Raw genomic sequence first — 19,570 nt, forward strand, 5'->3', positions numbered from 1 at the left:
CCTTTTTCAGAAAAAAGATGAATTCATAAAAATGCCACAAATTTAAAAAGTAGCCAATTTAGGGCCTGTTTGATAAAATATGATTTTCTCAGGTGGGACCTAATTCACAGGGTAAGTTTCCAAATATATCCAATTTAAAATAAAAACTAAATACAATTTATATAGCTGGTTACAGTGGTTGGAAAAATAAAATGTAATCCTTGTACTTATATATCTACTGGATAAAGGCCATATAGATAAGCTTTTATTTATTTATTTATTTTTGGTTATATGTTGGTTTTTTTAATTCAGTTTTATTGGAATGTGGTTGCTTTACAATGTTGTGTTAGCCTAGATAAGCTTTTAAAAGTAGGCTTTCCCTCAGAAGCAGATCTAAGGAGGCAACATATCTTGTTGCTATTTTATGTTTCTTATTTACAACATATTTTGTAATCATAAAGTACCCTGAGTTTAGAAAAACCACCTTTCCACTCTATCTCCATAACACACTGAGCATTCTAGCTAGAAAAGGATCTTAGATCTTTCAAGAATCTTAAGGAATCACCAACAGGAACATAAGGAAGGGGCTTCAACTCTTACTAAGCCATCAAAGATCTGTTTATGTCTTTATTGGGAAGTTCCAACCACTATTTAAAAATGCTGAGTTCCATGGAAGTGATGCAAACTTAAAAAAAAAAAAAAAAAGGTTCTGAAAAATATGTATCCAAGACAGGATGCTATAGCTGTGGCTAGGGAGCTATGAATGGTATTAACTGTGTACAAATTTCAACTAATACTCAGTAAAGAGCTGCCATCTAGGAAGTTTTCCTTTTTTATGAAAGTAGAGTGGAAAACTATCACTCCCTCTCTAATAAAATGTCACTTACAACATAGTGGCAACTAGTGTGGGTCTCTTTACTCTTAGGTGACAAGAATAAAAGAAAGAGGAGCCTTACAGGAGCAGGAATCTGTGAGGAATTACCTTAAGAAGAAGCTATAAAGGAGCAGGAATGCCTTTGTAAGAGAAGTAGCCATAGCTAAGGCCTAGCAGAGCTGCAAAGGCTTTAGATACCAAATCAAACAGACAGAAGTCCTCAACATATAAACCAAGATGAAAAAAATCTGCATTCAAGAAAAGATTCAGCTGATTTACAGATAAACATCATAGCCAAAGTCTGGGAAATAATAATAATGTTAGATGAAACTATGACTGAAATAAGTATTAGTAAGAAACAGCAAATTTCATATTTCTAGGCAGGTTTTTTAACAAGTTTACTCTATTCAGATCTCAGAAAATAATGAGCCTTGAAGCACCTATTACTTGGCGGCAGCATATCCTATTTCAGAGAAAGTATATAAGAGTTTGAAAAGAATGCAACCTGGTTTCTCAAATGTAAGCATCTTTCCTACCTTGGTGAGCAAAAAACCTCAACCAATCAACTGAAATGGTGTTTCATTTGGTCTCAATGTTTTCACAGATTATGAAAGACCTGGTGCTTATTACAAAGAATTAAGATTATGAATATATATCTCCAAATTCACCAACCTTAATTAAATGGCCTGGTCAATTTTCAAACTGATTAAAGTACACTTTAGAGCTACTTAGTAAACTCATATATTACAAATAGAACACTGCTTTTAGTTTATCTTTTCATTAGACAGATTTACAAAAATCTTATCTCTGCTTAAGAACACACTAATCCTTTAAATAAGTATAAAATATATATCTAAAAGTATTAGAAAAGACCAATTTCATATGAACTAAGATCAAAAATGTCTACTGTATTAGAAATAACAATTTCTGCTTTTCACATTTGACAAGTATGTTAAAACATCACAAGGTTCAACTTCCCTGGCAGGGTTTAAAGTATAGTGTCACATTTTTTATGAACAATAATAGCATTCAATGTGCACTTATTACATACCAGGGATTATACTAAATCCCTCATATGTACCATTTCATTTAATACTATTATCCCCATTTTACATATGAGGAAATTAAGGCTCAGAAAAGTTAAGCAACTTTCCAAGGCTTCCCAGACTTTAAATGGGAGAATTAAGATTTAAACCAAGATTTATATGTCTCCAAATCCTATGTTTTGCCACTCTACTGTACTGGCTCCCTTACTATCATGTTTCCATATACTAGAAGCAGTAAGCAAGCCAGGGACTTAATTAAGCTAACGAAAGGTTATTCTTTATAACAGATCTTTATACAGAGCTGCTCTATTAGTGTCCAGATGATTCTTTGCAATAAGCATCAGGTAATGTTCAATCCAGTCTCCCTTTTATGTCTTGCTTGCCAAGACTTACCTAGGCAATAAAAGACCATGTCCACTTCAACACTATCTTCTGCTTCTCTTATTTAGTCACCACTTGTGAAAACACTAAAGATCACAAATGCAAATAATAATTCTTTATTGTTTTTTATGTGGTTCATGACTTTTATTGAAATGCTTCAAAATCTCAGAACTAAAGAGATTGTAAAAAAGGAGCCACACAAAGCAACTTGGAAGTCAACTAGGTAAAGACAGTGAGCCATATATGCCGCTGTTATTGGAGATTAATCTCGATTTTGGCTCCATACTTTTGAAGAATGGGCAACCCCAAACCCGGGGCTCCTTTATAGAATTAACTGGAGAGAAGCATTTAAGACCTGACAGACATTAACCTGGATCTGACTTCATGCAATTTCCCCTAAAGCTTATCATTTCTGTTCAATCTAATTTAAAAAAAAAACAACAAACCCTCTCAAGGAAAAAAAAGTAAGGGTGTTATACTCTGGAGAAGCGCCTACCCCCACCCCAGAACTTTCTCACAAGGCCAAAAGAATGGAACAACTATATGAATAAAAGCTTAAATCAGATCAACAAACACTCTAGAGTTCAACCTAAGCTAAGTGACACACATGGATTCTTAAGGAGAATTGAAGAACACTGGGAGACTTAGGATTCATGTGGAGGCCACAGTCAATAACTATAGTAACCCAAAGGTATTCTGAAGTTAAGTGTGCACGGATGTTAAATATGCATCTTCTTTAGTTCAACATGCAGAGCTATGCCTTGTTCACTGGAAAGGTCCCCCATGCCTTGCATCTTCAAGGTGGCCAGATCTAAGGTGAATCCCTCAGTGTTCTTCTAGACTCCTGTGGCTCCTGGATTCCCCAACAGTGCAGGCTGCTTTGACTCCTCAGACCTGTCAGTTCTTTGGACTGAACGTGAAGAAGGCTCTATATATCCCTTCTACTCCCTTTCAATGCACCCATGTACTTAAGTTTCAGAAGAAAACCCATTTATTTGCTAAGGTTAACATGTGTGTTTGCTAGATGATCTGTATGTAATCTGACAAACCATTGTAAAGAAATACTAAAACTTAAAAAAATCAACTCTACACACAAGCTATTTATAATATAGTCAGGTAGACAAGGCAAAAACACTGGGTTAAATACCGTAAGTATAGGGCAAATACATAATAAATTCCCAAATGAGTGGTGTAGATGATGTGTATTATGGTCCCAAAGGAGTGATCAAGGTAAGAAATTATTTGAGGATGTTATTACATTTTCAAAAATATCCAAACTTGGGGCTTCCCTGGTGGCGCAGTGGTTGAGAGTCCGCCTGCCAGGGAGACGGGTTCGTGCCCAGGTCCAGGAGGATCCCACATGCCGTGGAGCGGCTGGGCCCGTGAGCCATGGCCGCTGAGCCTGCGCGTCTGGAGCCTGTGCTCCGCAACGGGAAAGGCCACAACAGTGAGAGGCCCGCGTACCCGAAAAAAAAAAAAAAAAAAAATCCAAACTTGTAAAAATAAGAATGACATATTTACCATTTTTTTTAAACATTCCAAATTAGGATAAAACATCTCTAAATTAACTTTCTTCCCAACAAACCAACCAATCAGTTACAGAGGGAAGATGTTCTCACTCTGTCTCTACAATCCAATATCAACAGGTTATGTGGTTAATCCATTTAAAAAACTGAACTGTGATTTAAATCCACAGGAATCGACCATCAATACCAAGGTCTATCTGATGTCTGGTGATGCAGCTGTTTGCAACACAGCTTTTACTGTCACCTCAGCCAAAGGACTAATGTGAAATAGTGGGCACACCTCTCTCTCTTTTTTCCCAGCACACAAGTAGATGATCTCCTATGGAGCCTTTTTTCCCCTTATCAATTGTTGAAAACAATGATCTATGTAAGTTAGTGAATTCTAGATAGCAATAATAAGACTGAGTAGGAAAGGAATTTCTAATCCTTGGGGAAATACCAGTTCATTTAAATGGCCAGTTGGATGAATTACTTGTGTTTTTGTGGATAACTAGATTCTGTTTCTATCTTTTTGGTGATTCATTTCTGGGGATCATTACAGAAACCTTTAGGAGAAATCCCTCTTCATACCTCCTTTGTGACCTTTGAAGGTCACCACACAGCTAGCATCTTCAGCTGACCAGATCTTCAGCTGGGCATCCATTCCCCCACTCAGAACCACAAGGCCTGATGGGAAAAACCTGCAACAATTCACATCAAATACATGTCCTTCCAATACTCTCTGGAAAAACAAAAGAAAATTCCATGCTAGTTCTCTTGTCCGTCCCTTGATGTTCTCTTACCTCCCATATCCTTAGTTCCGTAAATGATATATCTACATGCTGCATTTTAAAACAAAAGAGGTCCAAAGAATCTCTTTAGTTCATCTGTATACCAGGTAACGTTCTCAGAGCTGTTGGCTCCCTTTCCTGGGCTTTGGCTGCAAATGTGAATTTGAATTCCATAGCTCTCATAGCCATCCCTAAGTCTAGTTCTATATATAAGGAGCTGAGGAGGCTTGAGGGCTCTTTTACTTGTCTTTTCTTAAAATCCTCTGTACAGGTCGGGGGGCTCAGCCATACACTCAGTGTAACAGCCTAGCTACTCTGTCTTAGAAATGGGTCACTGAAGGCAGTTCATACCATCCACTCACAGACATTCACTAGCCTGGCTCTTCCACTGTTCCAGCCCCAATTTGTTCTGGCAAATCACCAAACTTGAGCATGGTTCTCAGATTAACAAATGGAAGAACAAAGATCAATTGAAGTGCAGTGTTCCTACATTTTCAGAATGGGCCACTCTTCTTTTCATGGCCCAGTCTAAGGTTTCTCAGACCACCCTAAAAGTGTACCCAAAGCCTTTACTCTGAGCTCTCCATTGGAAGCCTGCCAGATCTTCATGCTCCCATCGGTACTAGAAGACACACCAAGGCCTCCTCCACTGGAAATGTCCAGGCATGTTATCTGTTTAAACGACAAAACAACCAGTGTTACAAATAACGAAATGCTCTTCTTCCCTTGAAATATGTTATAAACCTCTCTCATTTCACACTCTTCTAAGACTTCTTCAAGCCTGTGCTTCCCAACACAAAGGACATGTGTTTCATATGAAGGCTGAGTTATCATCACCGATCTCCCAACAAGGCTGGAGCCAAAACCCTTTATTTCTCAAAACAAAAAACTATTCTTGTAGTCATCTATAATCTCCTGCTTCAGCTATAAAGATACTTATTCCCATATCATTTCCATAGTTTCTATCTTTTGCTATTTTATTTTAAAATTAAGATACCTCTCCTAATTCTTAGGAACCCACTTACACAAAAAGACAGATTTCCAAGATGCACCAGGATTCAAGGAAAAGTAAAGATGCTTCCAATTTACTACTTTACATTCCCTCTGTAAAATCGTAACTGTCTGTGTGTGTATTTCAGAATAAGTGATAGAAAAATTCTCAAATTCACTTATGCAATTTCAATATTAGGAATCACTTCATGAATAAGCCATGATCAGAATGTCAAGTCTCTTTCATAAATCAATACATGCATACATAATATCCCCTTTTTATTAAAAAACACCCAGTTACAAATATTCCAGAAATGTAAGACTGAGATATATAATCACAGTCATATTCCCAGCAACTATGACTCCAATATGACCTAAATTATTTTTAAAAAGTAGGAACTTTCAACAACAAAAAACAAAAAAAAATAGGAACTTTGCCTTTAATTATTCAACCTTCCACTTTACATCTCTATGCCAATTAAGCCATAATGAATAGGTCTGACAAAAACTAAAGGGATATATGGGTCAACTCTAACACTTTCTAAGACTTTTTCTTCTTTATTTTGGTTCCCCAATAAAAGGACCATTAACTTCATTGCAGTTCTTTTAATTTTAAGGATTATGACAACAATTAACATTTATATCATGTTTTATCATTTATAAAACATTTTTAAATACACTGAATCATTTGATCCTCATAATAATCCCATTCTGCTCCTAGCTTCTCATCGGTGGATACTGCTTTCACATTCTAGTGTAGGAGACATTTCTCAGATCTATCTTTCTTCTCCAACACTACTGCTACCACCCTAATCCTGGGCCTTAAATCTGACTACCAGTACTGTCAAGTTCAACTCTATTCTGGCTCCCCAACTACATGATGAGCTTTATAAGTGTCAGAACGATGTCCAGCACTTTCTCACACAAATCACAGGCTATGTACACAGTAATTATTTAACAAATACCTAATAACAGTTTGGGAAGAGGGATGAAGCAGCTCATCAACACTAGATAAGAAAGTAAAGCCATCTGACCTATATCAATGAGACCAGCTACTGTCCCCATTCAAGGGCCCCAGAAACAAAACATATTTAAACACTTTCCTACTCACTCTGAAATCAATTTAATCCCTAAAGCAATACAGCCCAACCTCTTTCCTGACTCAGGCACCATCTATCCAACTGCCTGCTAGGCATCTATCTTTGGCTTTATAGTGGACACCTGAAACTTAACATGTCCAAAATAGAACCCTTATTTCCCCTGCTCCCTACCAATGCAACTACTTGTCCCCCAAGTAAATGACACCAGAATTTACCCAATTCTCAGGCCAAAATTTTTGGAATTATCCCAACTCCTCATTTACTCACATCTTATATCCAAGTCATTGGCAAATCCTGTCTGGACCCACACCCTAGAATACAGGCTCTATACCGCAGTTCTATCCATTACTATATAGCCCCAGTGCCCAGAAGAGTATCTGGAATATAGTAGGTGATTAATAAATGGGTCAATCACCTAATAATGAGCTCAAATAAGAGAAAGGGAGAATAAGAAATAGAATAAATGAACAATTAATGATTTTTTTAAAAATGACCCACTCCTCAAAAGGTAAATGGTTTTCCCAACTCCCCAAGGAGTTCACCACTTCCTCCCCCAGTGGTCTTCAGCTTCTATGTTTATATTGGGTTGGCCAAAAAGTTCGTTTGGATTTTTCTATAACATCTTACGGCAAAACCCAAATGAACTTTTTGGCCAACTCAATATATCACAGTGGTTGTCAACCAGGGGCAATTTGTTTCTGGGGGGACATTTGGTGATGTCTGTAAACATTTTAGTTGTCACAACTGGGGGCGGTGTCCAATGGACAACTTGTAGCTAGAGGCCAGGGATGCAGCTAAACATCCTACAGTGCATAGAACAGTCCCCTACAAAAAAGAATTATCTAGCTTAAAATGTCAATACTGCCAAGGTTGAGAAACTCTGATATATGATTTGGTACCCTCTCAGTTAATATACTCTTCCTGGAAAGGATAGGGATATTGTGCTATTTATCTCAGTTACATATCTTTGGGGCCCTAGTTCCTAGACCTAAAAAGTAATTAAGTCTGAACTATCTATTCTTCCAAAGTGATAGAACACTGAAAAGTAGATTATACACCATACCAGTTGTCTCCTTCCTCCAGATTTTTATTAAAGAGAAAGAGGAAAGAGAACTAACATTTATTGAATAGCTAGCTATTATGTGCCAGACATGTAACAGACACTACTCTCATATAATCCACTCAAAAATCTTTAAGTATTGGTGAGAAATCTGAGGTTTAACAGGTAGTTTAATTTCCCCAAGGTGAAAGAGCAGAGCCAGGATACAAACCTAGGTCAGAGCCTAAAGCTAAAGATCTATTCCTTAGTTACAGCAAAAGAACAGACAGATCAATGGAGCATTCCTAAATATTGGATAAAGATGACAATTCTGAGACCTTCAAAATGGTGGAGGAGTAAGATGTGGAGATCACCATCCTCCCCACAAATACATCAGAAATACATCTACATGTGGAACAACTCCTACAGAACACCTACTGAACGCTGGCAGAAGATCTCAGACTTCCCAAAAGATATATATATTTTTTTCCTTTCTCTCTTTTTGTGAGTGTGTATGTGTATGCTTCTTTGTGTGATTTTGTCTGTATAGCTTTGCTTTTACCATTTGTCCTAGGGTTCTGTCTGTCTGGTTTTTTTGGTTTTTTATTTTTTAGTATAGTTTTTAGTGCTTGTTATCATTGGTGGATTTGTTTTTCGGTTTGCTTGCTCTATTCTTTCTTTCTTTTCCCTCCTTTTTTATTACTTTTTAATTTTTTTATTTTTAATAATTTTTTATTTTAATAACTTTATTTTATTTTTTCTTTCTTTTTTTCCTTCCTTTTCTTCTAAGCCATGTGGCTGATAGGGTTTTGGTGCTCCGGCCAGGTGTCAGGCCTGTACCTCTGAGGTGGGAGAGCTGAGTTCAGGACATTGGTCAACCAGAGACCTCCCACCTCCACATAATATCAAATGGCGAAAGCTCTCCCAGAGACCTCCATCTCAACGCTAAGACCCAGCTCCACTCAACAAACAGCAAGCTACAGTGCTAGACACCCTATGCCAAACAACTAGCAAGACAAGAACACAACCCCACCCATTAGCAGAGAGGCTGCCTATAATCAGAATAAGGCCACAGGCACCCTAAAACACACCACCGGATACGGTCTTGCCCACCAGAAAGACAAGATCTAGCCTCTTCCACCAGAACACAGGCACCAGTCCCCTCCACCAGGAAGCCTACACAATCCACTGAACCAACCTTAGCCACTGGGGGCAGACACCAAAATCAACAGGAACTACGAACATGCAGCCTGTGAAAAGGAGACCCCAAACACAGTAAGTTAAGCAAAATGAGAAGACAGAGGAACGCACAGCAGATGAAGGAGCAAGGTAAAAATCCACCAGACCAAACAAATGAAAAGGAAATAGGCAGTCTACCTGAAAAAGAATTCAGAGTAATGATAGTAAAGATGATCCAAAATCTTGGAAATAGAATGGAGAAAATACAAGAAATGTTTAACAAGGACCTAGAAGAACTACAGAGCAAACAAACAATGATGAACAACACAATAAATGAAATAAAAAATTCTCTAGAAGGGGGCTTCCCTGGGGGCGCAGTGGTTAAGAATCTGCCTGCCAATGCAGGGGACATCGGTTCAAGCCCTGGTCCGGAGAAGATCCCACATGCCATGGAGCTACCAAGTCCATGTGCCACAACTACTGAGTCTGTGCTCTATAGCTCACGAATCACAACTACTGAAGCCTGCAAGCCACAACTACTGAAGCCCACACACCTAGAGCCCGTGCTCTGCAACAAGAGAAGCCACCACAATGAGAAGCCAGTGCACCACAATGAAGAGTAGCCCCCACTTGACACAACTAGAGAAAGCCGCGAGCAGCAACAAAGAGCCAACACAGTCAAAAAATAAAAATAAGTAAAATAAATAAATTAAAAAAAATTCTCTAGAAGGAATCAACAGCAGAATAACTGAAGCAGAAGAACGGATAAGTGACGTGGAAGATAAAATAGTGGAAATAACTACTGCAGAGCAAAATAAAGAAAAATGAAAAGAATTGAGGACAGTCTGAGAGACCTCTGGGACAACATTAAACGCACCAACATTCAAATTACAGGGGTCTCAGAAGAAGAAGAGAAAAAGAAAGGGACTGAGAAAATATTTGAAGAGATTATAGTTGAAAACTTCCCTAATATGGGAAAGGAAATAGTCAATCAGGTCCAGGAAGTGCAGAGAGTCCCATACAGGATAAATCCAAGGAGAAACATGCCAAGACACATATTAACTCAACTATCAAAAATTAAATACAAAGAAAAAATATTAAAAGGAGCAAGGGAAAAATAACAAATAACATACAAGGGAATACCCATAAGGTGAACAGCTGATCTTTCAGCAGAAACTCTGCAAGCCAGAAGGGAGTGGCAGGACATGTTTAAAGTGATGAAAGGGAAAGACCTACAACCAAGATTACTCTACCCAGCAAGGATCTCATTCAGATTCGACAGAGAAATTAAAACCTTTAGAGACAAGCAAAGGCTAAGAGAATTCAGCACCACCAAACCAGCTTTACAACAAATGCTAAAGGAACTTCTCTAGGCAGGAAACACAAGAGAAGGAAAAGACCTACAATAACAAACCCAAAACAATTAAGAAAATGGGAATAGGAACATACATATTGATATCTACCTTAAATGTAAATGGATTAAATGCTCCAACCAAAAGACAGACTGGCTGAATAGATACAAAAACAAGACCTGTATACATGCTGTCTACAAGAGACCCACTTCAGACCTAGGGACACATACAGCCTGAAAGTGAGGGGATGGAAAAAGATATCCCATGCAAATGGAAATCAGAAGAAAGCTGGAGTGGCAATTCTCATATCAGACAAAATGACGTTAAAGACTATTACAAGAGACAAAGAAGGACACTACACAATGATGAAGGGATCAATCCAAGAAGAAGATATAACAATTGTAAATATTTATGCACCCAACATAGGAGCACCTCAATACATAAGGCAAATGCTAACAGCCATAAAAGGGGAAATCGACAGTAACACAATCATAGCATGGGACTTTAACATCCCACTTTCACCAATGGACAGATCATCCAAAATGAAAATAAATAAGGAAACACAAGCTTTAAATGATACACTAAACAAGATGGACTTAATTGATATTTATAGGACATTCTATCCAAAAACAAGAGAATACACATTTTTCTCAAGTGCTCATGGAACATTCTCCAGGATAGATCATATCTTGGGTCACAAATCAAGCCTTGGTAAATTTAAGAAAATTGAAATCGTATCAAGTATCTTTTCTGACTGCAACGCTATGAGACTAGATATCAATTACAGGAAAAAAATCTGTAAAAAATACAAACACATGGAGGCTAAACAATACACTACTTAATAACCAAGAGATGACTGAAGAAATCAAAGAGGAAATCAAAAAATACCTAGAGACAAATGACAATGAAAACATGACGACCCAAAACCTATGGGATGCAGCAAAAGCAGTTCTTAAGATGGAATTTTATAGCAATACAATCCTGCCTCAAGAAACAAGAAACATCTCAAATAAACAGCCTAAGCTTACACCTAAAGCAATTAGAGAAAGAAGAATAAAAAACCTCCAAAGTTAGCAGAAGGAAAGAAATCATAAAGATCAGATCAGAAAGAAATGAAAAAGAAATGAAGGAAACAATAGCAAAGATCAATAAAACTAAAAGCTGGTTCTTTGAGAAGATAATCAAAATTCATAAACCACTAGCCAGACTCATCAAGAAAAAAAGGGGGAAGACTCAAATCAATACAATTAGAAATGAAAAAAGGAGAAGAGAAGTAACAACTGACACTGCAGAAGTACAAAGGATCATGAGAGACTACTACAAGCAACTATGCCAATAAAATGGACAACCTGGAAGAAATGGACAAATTCTTAGAAAAGCACAACCTTCTGAGACTGAACCAGGAAGAAAGAGAAAATATAAACAGACCAATCACAAGCACTGAAATTGAGACTGTGATTAAAAATCTTCCTACAGGGCTTCCTTGGTGGCGCAGTGGTTGAGAGTTGGCCTGCCAATGCAGGGAACACGGGTTCGTGCCCCGGTCCGGGAAGATCCCACATGCCGCGGAGCGGCTGAGCCCGTGAGCCATGGCCGCTGAGCCTGCGCGTCCGGAGCCTGTGCTCCGCAACGGGAGAGGCCACAACAGTGAGAGGCCCGCGTACAGCAAAAAAAAAAAAAAAAAAAGAATTAAAAAGTAACTTATAAAACAACATGTACTGTAAAAACCTGTTGTGGTAAAATATTTAAAGAAAAAAGACTGGATCAGGTAAAATAATGATATGTAAAGCTTACCATGTGCTGGCACATAGCAGGTGATCAATAAATGTCAGCTATTACTACTATGATTATTATTTTTTAACTTTTTAAAATCAAGATACATTAATATACAATATTATATAAGTTACAGGTGTACAAAATAGTGATTCACAATTTTTTAAAGGTTATATTCCATTTATAGTTATTATAAAATATTGGCTATATTACCTGTGTTGTACAATATATCCTTGTACCTTATTTATTTTATACATAACAGTTTGTACCTCTTAATCCCCTACCCCTATTTTGCCCCTCCTTATTTCCCCCCCCACACTGGTAACCACTACTTTATTCTCTATATCTGTGAGTCTGTTTTTGTTATGTTCACTAGTTTATTTTTCAGATTCCACATATAAGTGACATCATACAGTATTTGTCTTTCTCTGACTTATTTCACTTAGCATAATGCCTTCCAAGTCCACCTATGTTGCTGCAAATGGCAAGATTACTATGATTATTATTAAGTGTTACATAACAAAAGCTTACAATAGTTATCTTTAGATTATAGAAATGAGTGATTTTCACTTTTACATTTCCTAAATTTTCATCACTAAATATATATTTGTTTTGCAATAAGGATAAAAACAGCTATTTTTGAAAATGTACCAAACACTAAGAAGCAGTAGGCTTTAATACGATCAGTTTATTCACCTATTTCTCATTTCTGCTTCCAAAAAGCTTATGGTAGTAGAAAGGGCATTATCACAAAGACCTTTGAAAATTATCCCTCAATATGCTGTACTTGGAATTTTGAGAAAATGCCCCTTCCGTTAGGCAAAGGGACAGAAATATGAGCAGTGGCAAATTACTCAAACATCAACTACTATCATCATTATCCAAAAGCTGGTAAGTAGCTCTGGTAAAACATATATAAGGAAATTTCATACAATTCCTTTATTTGAGATTACCAGTGAGTGGATTTGTATATTTATTCTAAGTGGACCCAAGTACCAGTTTTGCCAAACCTATCACGCTTTATCAGCTGTATCATCTTATAATGCAAAGTAAATGAAAAACACATTAATTATGAATATGTTTATAGCACTAGACAAGCATGAAAAATTAACATGTTATTATATTTTCTCCTCATTTTATCAGAATACTTACACTCTTTGTATGAATTCTGGAAAAAGTAGTATATGGTGCCAAAAACTTCGAAGATGCATTTTCCTTTGGACATGAAATATGAATGCTTTTCTAAACAGAGAAGGAAAAATGAAATCCATCAGTAAAGCTACTCCAATGGAATTAAAGCTTCTTAAAGAAAACATTAGGACGAAAGAACACTCTTACCTTTTAAGTGTACCCTAATCCTCCTTCCCCAACCCAAGACACTATCACTCCCCTACAGATCAGCAGTCCTCTTACTGCAGAGGGCTACAATGTAATTTGGTACTGCTGAGCCATTATGCTTTTATGTTGAAGAAAACTGTTCCATAGAAGACAAACCAACAATAAGATACAAATGACAAACACGAGAACATTAATTTTCATAAGAAAATCTAATACCAGTACTCTCAGTCAGCAGTGTGGCAAGGAACAGTACCAAGAGTTGTGAAAAAACAGCACCAGCTCCCGGGCCTAGGGCTGAAAAGACTAGTCTAAAAGTAAACTTGCTGCCTATAAAAGAACTTTCAGAAAAAATGTTAGACTACTGACATGTATAGTTACCAGAGTAAGAAAGTAGGTAAAGTAAATTACAGTACAGTCACACAATGTGTAGGCCCTGGTCAGGCTTGTGGTGCTCATTCCCAACTAGGACTTAAACTGACTATACATGTTCATAGACTGGTCATCACCAAATAGCTGTCTTATGATTTCCCACATGTTTTGACTAGTCATTATCACATATATTTCAGCTACCATAGCAAGATAACACTAGTGACGTAGTAGTAAATTACACCTAGAACCAGATGTTAGATTCAAGTGACATGACTTGCTGAAGGCAGACTGCAACCATTTAGGGTAAGTATGTTGGTGTTTCAAGGCAGAGGTATAAAAGGCTTGGTAAACATCGTCTCAAGGATTCTTGCAGTACAACAATCCCTTACTGTAATTTGCAGAATACTAACACCATCCCCTAAGTGTATATCTCCTACACAGAGCTGAGGAGCTGCTCTCACCAGATGGTCCCTAACCTGTTATCTCTTCTGCAGTAGTACTTGAAAGTTTCTGGAAATTCTGCTGGACAATGAAAATGCCTTCAATAATCAAGATTTTCTGAACCTCTTTATAAGGCTAATCTATGTACAACAAGCACAGTCCTCATAGTTCATTAGAAAGAACAGTTTCAAAGTTATTCTCATCACTGAAAATCAATATATTCTTATTACAGGTCTTCTCCTTTAAAAAGAGAATTAGATTATCTATACAAACAGTACTTTCTTAGCCAGTGTATCTATGCCTGGCTGCCTGCAGGCCTTTCATTAAATGAGTTTTTGTTTCTAACCACATGACAAAGCCCATACAGCTGCAAGAGAGCTGACCCGGATTTGGAATTGTCTCCTGTACCCGAAACTAAAGTGTCAGCTAAACTTTCCTGGCTAAATATTCATACCAAGTAAGGATATGAGGAGCTCTGAAAGCTTAGTGTTCGAGCCTCTGTAAGAACTGTGTTTGCTCTCAGAAGACTATTTCTTTGGGGCTAATTATGTAAAAGATTTCAAGAATCAGTGGTTTTCTCCTGCTTATCGATCCTGCAAATCACCCTTTAACCGTAAACAGACTATGAAGGAAGATAAAAATTGTTACCTTCCAGCAGTAGAGAATCATGCTGTTAATGAAAAGATATTAAAGAAAAGCTGCAGGAGATATCAAAACAGACAAAATTCAGTGTGAGGGGGAAGTGTGAATATTTCACATTAAGATAAAATTAAAAGTCAAACTTTTTATCTTTCCAAGTTAGGTTTTTAAGCATAATGACAGATCTGTATAATAGAACACTGTAGCAACATCAAACAGCAAAGTGACTCATGGCAGTTAGGAAACAAATGAACGTTCAACCATAAGCATTTACTGTCTGACTTAGCAAGTACACTGCAGAAATTAGTAATGATATTGGAAAAGGTAAGGTTTGTATCACAGCCTGAGTACAAAGGGAAGAAAGGAAGTCAGTGCCCAGGCTGTGGATGGATACTGGCAAACACCTGGAAAAAATGTAGGCTTGCAAGGTGGTGTCATACTTGAAGTTAATAGAACTGGGTTTTAATTCTGACATAGTCTAACTAGCTTTGATTATTAGGGGTTAATTAACCTCTCTGAATCTGCTTGCTTATCTGCAAAATGTAAATTTAAAATGCCAATCCCACAGGATTGTTATGATTAACAATAACTCACTTTTAATATCTTAGTTTCTTTCATATGCAATTTCACTCCCCACTAATCAGCCTATGAGTTAGAATACTGTCTCTGTTTTATAGATGAGGAAACTGGGGCTCAGGTAACTAAGTTATTTGTCCAAAACCATATTGCTAGTAAGTGTCACAGTAACCAAGACTTGGACTCAGATCTTCTGGTACTTTCTACAATACTGTTCATGAAAAACAAATATAAAATATATAATAACATGTAGCTTATTATTTTGCACAGAGGGTAATGAATGAACATCTGCTAAAGATCTTATGTAAAAAACAAAGTATTCTCTACTCTTGTCAGTACACCTGAAATATTTTACAACTAAAAAAGCTTAATTATACACACAGCAAAAAAGGCCGTTTCACCCTTTGGGAATCATCTCACCAGAGCACACTGACTGCTGCCATCAGAAAGAGGAAGGAGGGCTTCCCTGGTGGCGCAGTGGTTAAGAATCCGCCTGCCAGTGCAGGGGACATGGGTGCAAGCTCTGGTCCAGGAAGATCCCACATGCCACGGAGCAACTAAGCCCATGTGCCACAACTACTGAGCCTGCGTTCTAGAGCCCATGAGCCACAACTACTGAAGCCTGCATGCCTAGAGCCCTGTGCTCCGCAACAAGAGAGGCCACCACTATGAGAAGCCTGCGCACTGCAACAGAGAGTAGCCCCCGCTCTCTGCAACTAGAGAAAGCCCGCGCGCAGCAACGAAGACCCAACGCAGCGAAAAATAAATAAAAATAAAATAAATAATTAATTTTTTAAAAAAAAGAAAGAGGAAGGAAAGTCAGATCATGAGTTCTGCAACTTACATGGCCACCTACTCACCTCAAAGACCAATGAGAAAAACAATTAAGTACTACTAATACAGGTCTTCACCAAGGTGTGCCCAGACACGTTATAAAACTACGCTGTACAATATGGTGGGTACTAGCCACATAAAGCTACTGAGCACTTAAAATGTGGCTAATGCAAATGAGTAAATGAATTTTTAATTTTATTTAAAGTTTAGTTTAAAAACATACTTGATTCAGTTACTGGAAAACTTTTTAAGTACATTTGGAACTACTTAGATATGTGAATCTGTTTTCAACTGTAAATTTTTTAAAACCTAAATACATATCAAGTATTTCCAATAAAAATTTACAGTCTGGGAGTTCCCTCGTGGCACAGTGGTTAAGAATCCGCCTGCCAATGCAGGGGACATGGGTTCAAGCCCTGGTCTGGGAAGATCCAACATGCTGCGGAGCAACTCAGCCCATGCACCACAACTACTGGGCCTGCGCTCTAGAGCCCACGAGCCACACCTACTGAGCCCGCGTGCCACAACTACTGAAGCCCGTGCACCTAGAGCCTGTGCTCTGCAACAAGAGAAGCCACCGCAATGAGAAACCCGCACACCACAATGAAGAGTAGCCCCTGCTTGCCGCAACCAGAGAAAGCCTGTGCATGGCAACGAAGACCCAACACAGCCAAAAATAAATAAATAAATTTTATATTAAAAAAAATTAGAGTCTGAATTGAGATGTGCTCTAAGTGTAAAATATACAGAGGATCTCAAAGACTTAATAAAAAAAAAACTATCTCTAAATTTTTTATATTAATTACAGGTTAAAATAATACTTTAGATATACTGGGTTAAATAAAATACATTATTAAAATTAATTTCACCTGTTTCTTTTTACCTTTTTTAGGTGGCTACTAGAAAATTTTAAATTACACATGTGGATACACACTACTATATATAAAATAGATAAACAAGGACCTACTATATAGCACACGGAACTATATTCAATATCTTGTAATAACTTATAATGGAAAGGAATATGAAAAAGAAAATAAATATGTACATACATAACTGGATCACTTTGCTGTACACCTGAAACACTGTAAATCAACTATACTTCAATAAAAAAAAATTACATATGTGGCTCACATTCATCTATTGGACAGCACTGGTATAAGGGAAGTAAGAGGAAGTTTGCATCTAAAAGCATATGTATATATAAAAGAAAAAGAAAACTCTTGACATTCAAAGGCAGTAAAAGCTATGATTATTATACAAATGAAATGGAGACGACACTGATACGCAGATAACGGTATAAATCTTTAAAGTACGTATATAGGTACTACCATAGTTTTGGACACAGTGCTACCTAGAAGACATAAAAACCTACCTTGTTTATTTCATTCACAATAAATCCTTCCGAAGCTGTAACCTCTGGGATGCCATCAAGGCCAATTCCTTGACAAGTCAGGCTGCCATACAAAGTTGGTTTCCCTATATAGCACAAAAAATCATGTCTCAAAAAAATAAGAAGAATTAAACATTTTTCTCCTTGAAGACCCAATTCAGGCATCTGTATAAATGTGAGGAAATTGGCTCATGAAAGAAAAGCAGGCACTTGTGTTAAAAGTGAGGTGAAGTAGAAAGAGCACTAGTCTAGGCAAACCTAATTTGGAAGAAATATATTCAAGGGCTAAAAGCCAGGAACAAAGATTTTGAGATACAATATAGTATTTGTAGAGAAAACTACTAGAGTAATCTCAACCTCAGTTTTACTGGCTGTGAAATGGAATTCTACCAGGACGAAAGGTGAAGATGAACATGAACATGTGCATTTATCCACAGTATATACACATAATACAGAGTAAAGAGTTAAGCTTCAATAACTGGAAAATTTGCTTAAGTAGGACACTGCTTTCGCAGTGATATGGGCTAAATAAGATATTATCCTACACATAAACATATGTAGATGGTAGAATGGAGTTAAAAACATTCTATTCTTCTTCTGCACTTTATACATACACTTCTGCAACAGCCCATAACACGCTGTTTACATTTCTGGCCTCCCCACCAGACTGTGAATTCCTTGAGCTCAGAAACTAGCAAGGTGCTACAAATTATTCAGTTAAGTAACTTGCACCAAACTGAAATTCTAGGAGTAAGAGGGAAGTAAAAACCATCATGGATTCATGCAGAGTGGGAGAGCTTCTTAGAGAGGGTGGGACTTAAGTAGGATCTTGAAAAAAGATAGGACTAGGCCAAAGATAAGGGAAAGGAAACCCCAAGTCAGGGAGGGGTGTGTCAAGAATAAGAAAAAGTCACAAAGAACAAGGGGGAAGGAGGCATCAATTAATATACCAGTTTGGTAGTTGAAAGATACTAATGGAGTAACTCACAATCTAGGGTAGAAGTATGGACTAGAGAAGATCTAGTGAAGTAGGTTTTGCAGAGAAATGGCATGAAATTCTAGTTCAGAAAGATGCCACAAAAATAGGATTGAGTGAACTCTGCTTTTTGTCACATTTCATGATTCCCTCCTGACTTCACCAACCATCCTGTGAAGTTTAGCCCTTTTGGTACATTATTTCAACCAATCCCGTCATCACCCTCAATGACCTCTCTACATTTGTAAAGTCTCTGAAATGATCTCAGTCTCAGTATTTTGTCTATATAACAAAAGTGTGAATGATCCAACTACTCACCTTCTACATTTCTACATGTAGGCTGCTGAGTGCAGATACAGAAAAGGACACAACTGTGCAGACTGGCACCACTACAATTCACCAGTTTCCAAACTCTGCACAGTTTTGCAGTCCTTTTGCCCCCTTTGTTCCCCAGAGCAGCCAATTCTTATAACACCTAGCCTGCCATCAAAACCTTCTTCCTTCATAACAGCCAAAAATTGGAAACAATTCAAATGTCCATCAACTGATGAATGGACAAAAAAATGTGATATATCCTTACAACAGAACATTACTTGGCCGCAAAAACAAATGAATGCTACAAAATGGGTGAACCTTGAAAATGTTATGTTAAATGAAAGACATAAAAGGCCACATATTATGATTCTATTTATATGAAGTGTCCAGAACAGGCAAATCCATAGAGACAGAAAGTCAATTAGTGGTTGCTAGGAGCTAGGAGGAGGGCAAAATGTGGAGTGACTGCTAAAGAGCACAGGGTTTCTTTTGGGGGTGATGAAAACATATGGAATTAATGGTGAAGACATACAACTCTATGAATATACTAAAATCCATGGCATCGTACACTTTAAAAAGATAAACCTTATCATATGTGAATTATATTTCAATACAGCTATTATCTAAAAAAAATTAGAATGCTAATAGTACCTACCTGATACGGTTGTGAAGAACAGAAA

General features: G+C 37.4%; 1 protein-coding gene across 2 annotated transcripts in view; it reads right to left on the reverse strand.

Annotated features, from left to right (window-relative positions):
- PAAF1 (proteasomal ATPase associated factor 1) overlaps positions 1-19,570 on the reverse strand; it is a 40,802-nt gene that overhangs the window by 18,637 nt on the left and 2,595 nt on the right. For both annotated transcript variants that reach the window (XM_073808485.1, XM_019946575.3), the window contains exons 3-6: positions 17,582-17,685; positions 13,162-13,251; positions 5,150-5,248; positions 4,377-4,527 (exon numbers count right to left, since the gene is read on the reverse strand). In XM_073808485.1, coding sequence (XP_073664586.1) covers positions 4,377-4,527; positions 5,150-5,248; positions 13,162-13,251; positions 17,582-17,685 — 444 coding nt within the window. The remainder of the gene's footprint in view (positions 1-4,376; positions 4,528-5,149; positions 5,249-13,161; positions 13,252-17,581; positions 17,686-19,570) is intronic.

Source organism: Tursiops truncatus, chromosome 8, assembly GCF_011762595.2.
Source record: "Tursiops truncatus isolate mTurTru1 chromosome 8, mTurTru1.mat.Y, whole genome shotgun sequence".
Classification (NCBI taxonomy): Eukaryota; Metazoa; Chordata; class Mammalia; order Artiodactyla; family Delphinidae; genus Tursiops; species Tursiops truncatus.